Raw genomic sequence first — 5,712 nt, forward strand, 5'->3', positions numbered from 1 at the left:
TCTTTCCTCCCTCCTTCTCCTCTTCCTCCCTCCCTTCCTCCTCCTCCTCCTCTCCCTCCCTCCCTTCCTCCTCGTCCTTCTCCCATTCCTCCCTTCCTCCCCCTTCCTTCTCTCACTCCCTCCCTCCCTCCCCTCTCCTTCCTCCTCTTCCTTCTCCCATTCCTCCGTCCCTCCCTCCCCCCTCCCTCCCTGTATAGCATGTATAGACCAAGTAGCCTTCTTCAAGCCCTCCAGCTCTAAGTACCGGTCCTGCAAGGGACTCCCTAGCCCTGACCCGACGTGACCCCGGTTTGACCTTTGACCTCCCGACGGGTGGGTTACGGCGACGTTTGGGACAGTCACTCGAGGTCAGGGGGTTATCGTCTGTTCAATAAAGGTCTCAAAACTTCAATGCTTATCCTGGGCGGTGAGGTTGGCGCTTTGCTTGGGTTGACTGACGCAATTCTTCATAAAATTATTTATTTCTCTGATGATAGAATGTACAGTTTGTTTTGCTAATGGATATATACAAACACAAACATGTGTGTGTGTGTGTGTGTGTGTGTGTGTGTGTGTGTGTGTGTGTGCATAACTAAACCGACAGTATCCATGACGCTCTCAATCAGAAAATAATCGAGAGGAGTATCACCCTCTTCCTCATCTAGATTGAACTTATTGAAGATCTTTTAAGCGAGTTTGAACCTTCAGCAGGAGATTGAATCCTGAATCAACGAAGAGGATAGACAAATCAGACGCTGGATTCGCGTGCCTTGATTAGGATTAGGATTAGGATTCGAGAATGGTTATTTACTCTTGTATTCATGGATTATCTCCTTATCTGATGATCAGGTGAGCATGACTGGATCAGGGAATTATGTGTGTACTTCTTAATAGATATCTGGTAAAGATGTTTGTAGGTTTTACCTTATCCGGTTTATCCTAGTTGTTAACTTTCACTTTGTTTTATTGATGTAGTATTATTGATTTATTTATTGTTTTCTTTTATTCCATGGCGATATCTTTAACAAATGCAGATTAGAGTAGAGATGAGGTGGGTGTAGGATCCTGTAGTTGCGTCTTCAGTCAAAATGCTTTCTCCGTTTGCAGCCATATGAGCGTCCTTTGCGAGGTGCTGGGGCACACTGAATAGTGATCTGATTGCCAGTGTGCAGTAGTTGCAGACAAAAGCAACTCAAGGTGGATTGTTATCAAGGATTATGACAGTAGATACATGTAATCATTTTTTTTTATTCAGAAAATACATCTCAGGTGTTCAGTCCTGCTGATTGATGAGAGAAATATCGGTGAGAGATTTCGGATGAGGGGGCGGTCGAGGGCGGGAACAACGCCCTTAGATATCGACGGGGATCTTCCCGAAGTCGGCGTTGGAGGCGTCGTACATGGTCTCGGCCTGGTCGCAGGGGAAGGCGTCCTCGGGGTGGGCGCAGGTGAGGGAGCTCTGGCTGAACACGGTCTGGTTGCCGCACACGAACGAGTAGTGGGCGGTCTCGACGACGGCGCCCTCCTCGTCGGCGATGGGCTCGCACACGTGGAAGATCCTGCAGCCGTTGGCGACGTCGGCGTAGTAGCCGTAAGCGCGGTTGTCGCAGGAGAAGGCCTGCTGAGGGTCGCCGCCCAGGATGTCGAGGACGCCGTTGGGGAGCTGGTAGGCCATCCTGGCGGAGGCGGCGGCGGCGAGGCAGAGCACGGCGAGGGCGACCTTCATGATGACTGCGAGAGAGAGCATAATGGGGCTTATGGCGTGCTGTTGGCTATGCGGGAAGCTGTAAGATAGCTGTCATTATGAATGCAGAGAGGCAAAGATCGTGCTCAATGTACTGTTGGTTCGGATCTGTGGTCAAGGCAGGAAGAATGTTTGTTCAAAATAAGTCCTAGGGATGAATGGTACGTGTACATATATGTATGCATTCATACACACACACACACCCATATTATATATATATATATATATATATATATATATATATATAATATATATTATATATATATTTGAATAAATACACATATATACATACATCTTTATGCATATATATATATATATATATATATATATATATATGTATATATATATATATATATATATATATATATGTATATGTGTGTGTGTGTGTGTGTGTGTGTGTGTGTGTGTGTAATATATATACATATACATGTGTGTTGTATATTATATATATATATATATATATATATATTCATGCAGTATACACACAAACTACCCCCTACCCCCTCCCCATACAGAAAGGGAGTGTGAGACATAAGGCTTATATGTGTAATGAAAGGTGATTATGGATAAGTGCGTGTTTACGTGTGATTGTATGTATGTGAAATGAGATGTGTATATGTGCGTGTATGTAAGTACATTTTTGTGTGTTGTACACGTAGATAGATATGTACGTAGAGATGTGAATATTTGTATCGATATATGAATGCACGCTGTATAAATGTTTATGTACATGCATGTATGTAAGCAATATTTTGTATATGTATATATGTATAGAGCTGTATAAATGTCAGTCAGTAATTATAGATACATATATGAATACAAGCACATATGCATTTAAGTATAAGCTCGCAATCCTCCTGCAGGTCTCGCCCCCGACGCACCCTTCCGCAGGCACACTGACGCCCAACGAATAAACCGATGCTACATCTGCCCGAGTGCCTCCCGAGCGGCTGGTGGGGCTGTCGGGCTTACCTGAGAGGCTGTGGCGATAACACTGGCGGGAAAGCCTGGGAGCCAGCTTTTATAGCGGCGAAAGGAAGGCTCGCTCGGGACCTTCTAAGGACGGGGGGCAATCGGCTGCCGGAAGTGAATGACCTTCTAGGCTCACGCCGAGGGCGCCGGCGATGGGCACTGGCGCGGGGGCACGAGAGCGGGCAGGGATGCACGAAGCGGAATTGTATACAGAGTATGGATATACAGTATATATCTATATCTATCCATCCATCCATCCATGTGTCTCTCTCTCTATATGTGTGTGTGTGTGTGTGTGTGTGTGTCTATCTATCTATCTATCTATCTATCTATCTATCTATCTATTATATATATATATATATATATATATGCATATATACAAATATATATATACATATATATATATATATATATATATATATATATTTTGTGTGTGTGTGTGTGTGTGTGTGTGTGTGTGTGTGTGCGTGTGTGTGAGTGTGTGTGTGTTTGTGTGTGTGTATATCTAAGTGTTTGTGTGTGAAATCTATAAATACAGACATACAACGAGTCATAATATTGATCCAACCATATTATCCATATTTTCCTCCCGTCTGCTTATTATCCAACCCTTCCGAACTGATCCATCGCGTCCATAAAAGTTAATCCTTGTTAACATACCGAAATTAAAGCCAAGGGAATATGAATTAGAGCATAATAATTTCATTGAATAAATGGTTGTAATTGTAATAATTGGGATTCAACCAATTAGAGAATCCGTGATTTAAAAAATATATATATAAGGGAATGAATAATTTTCTGTTACTTGAGAAAATGTTCAGGAAAATAAAATATAATTAGCTATATTTATTTTACGTTTTTTTCTTTGATATTCACCTTTTTTCTGTTTTCTTTTCTTTTTCTCTCTTTTTTTTCCTTAATTTTTAATCTTCTTTTTCTTTGTATTTTTATTTATCTTATGTCTTTTTTCTTTTCTATTCTATTCTCATTCTCTTCTTTTCTGTCTTTGTTATCTATAAAAGCTTCCCTGCCTAGCAAGTGACTTTATTTTTATTATTATTATTTCTGTTACTATCATTATTATTATTATTGTTATTATTTTATTATTGTAGGGTATTATTATTAGCGCATTGTTATTATTATTTTATAGTTATTAGTAGTATATTATTGTTTGTTATTAGTATATCTTATGATTATTATTATTCTAGTATATTAATGTATTGTATATTATTATCATTATTATTATTATTATTATTATTATTATTATTATTATTATTATTATTATTATTATTATTATTAATTTTTTTATCATTATTATCATTATTATTATGATGATGATGATTGTTATATATATATATATATATATATATATATATATATATATTTATATATATTTATATATATGTGTGTGTGTGTGTGTGTGTGTGTGTGTGTGTGGTGAGTGTGTCGTGGTGTTGTGGTGTGTGTGTGTGTGTGTGTGTGTATTTATATATATATAATATATATATATACATATATATATATGCTATATAAATATGCATATATATATGTATATATATATATATATATATATATATATATATATATATATGTATGTATATGTATATATATAAGCGTCTTGTTGACTTTCATCAGTAACGTTATCTGCAACTTTATACTTGTGTATGTGAACTAAACAAACCTATAATTTCTTATGTTGTTACCGACGAAATTCAACAGGAGTTTAAAATACCGTTCATTCCTGGTCGCGAAAGAGCTGCGCCTCTGAGGAATAGTCACAAACAAAATACGCAATTTACATACACATGGCAGCTTACTTACTTTTAGTGACCTGCTCTGTGTTTAGAATACTGACTTTTGCTGAGGGAATGTCACATTGACACTTCCAGGTGCAGAGTTGTGTGATTGTGTGCGTGTGTGTGTGAGAAGGGTGGGGGGGGGGGGAAGAGGAAGATTGATAGAGAGAGAGAAAGGAAAGATGGATTATGTGAGAGAGAGAGAGAGAGAGAGAAGCACGGGCGAGAACGGAGGGGAGAGAGAGGAGAGAGAGAGAGAGAGAGAGAGAGAGAGAGGGAGAAGAGGGAGACATTCAGACAGACAGACACAAAAACAGACAGAGACAGAGAGGGGAGGGGAGAGAGAGAATTAGACATAAAAATAAATTGTATGCTAGAGATTGCTAGAAAGATAGATAGATAGAGGTAGATAGATAGATAGATAGAGAGAGAGAGAGAGAGAGAGAGAGAGAAAGAGAGAGAAAGAGAGAGAGGGGGGGGGAGAAATCGAGAGAGAGAGAGAGAAAGCGAGAGAGAGAGAGAGAGAGAGAGAGAGAGAGAGTGAAACAGTCTATGGTAAAAAAAAAAAAAAATGCCCATACTTTATAACATTATTGTGGCCTTCGTCAGCATGGAAAGGAAGTGTTCAGACTCCGCGATGAACAAAAGCTATTTTCAACGTAATGTATGGAGTAACTTGTTAACATGTGGTATTCATGGACTCACCTTCTGCGCTGAGTGAAATTGATGGCGGATCATATTTCATATTCGTTTTCCATCGGATGGTATGATTCCTTGAGAATTTAAAGTATTTTACTGAGGAGTGGGATTTTTTCGGTTCGTCTTCAGTCTAATCTTTTATTTTTTCCTTCGCAACTCCTTTTCCTTTTTTTTTTATCTCTCTCTGTCTGTCTGTCTGCCTCTCTGTCTGTCTGTCTGCCTCTCTGTCTGTCTGTCTGCCTCTCTGTCTGTCTGTCTGCCTCTCTGTCTGTCTGTCTGTCTCTCTCTCTCTCTCTCACTCTCTCTAGCTCCCCTTATATATATATATATATATATATATATATATATATATGTGTGTGTGTGTGTGTGTGTGTGTGTGTGTGTGTGTGTGTCTGTGTTGTGTATGTGTCTCTAATATATATATATATATATAGATATATATATATCTTATAATATATATGTATATATATATATATTAATATATATATATATATATATATATATATATATATATATATATAT

At 38.5% G+C, this 5,712-nt stretch overlaps 1 protein-coding gene across 1 annotated transcript; it reads right to left on the minus strand.

Annotated features, from left to right (window-relative positions):
• Positions 1-1,211: 1,211 nt before the first annotated feature.
• LOC119597441 (U-scoloptoxin(01)-Cw1a-like) lies at positions 1,212-2,727 on the minus strand. The gene is made up of 2 exons (XM_037947012.1): positions 2,605-2,727; positions 1,212-1,710 (listed from the first exon to the last, which is right to left on the minus strand). Exon 2 carries the CDS (start codon positions 1,703-1,705, stop codon positions 1,331-1,333), a length of 375 nt encoding a protein of 124 aa, XP_037802940.1. The 5' UTR covers positions 1,706-1,710; positions 2,605-2,727; the 3' UTR covers positions 1,212-1,330.
• Positions 2,728-5,712: the final 2,985 nt, after the last annotated feature.

Source organism: Penaeus monodon, chromosome 39 (assembly GCF_015228065.2).
Source record: "Penaeus monodon isolate SGIC_2016 chromosome 39, NSTDA_Pmon_1, whole genome shotgun sequence".
Lineage (NCBI taxonomy): Eukaryota > Metazoa > Arthropoda > Malacostraca > Decapoda > Penaeidae > Penaeus > Penaeus monodon.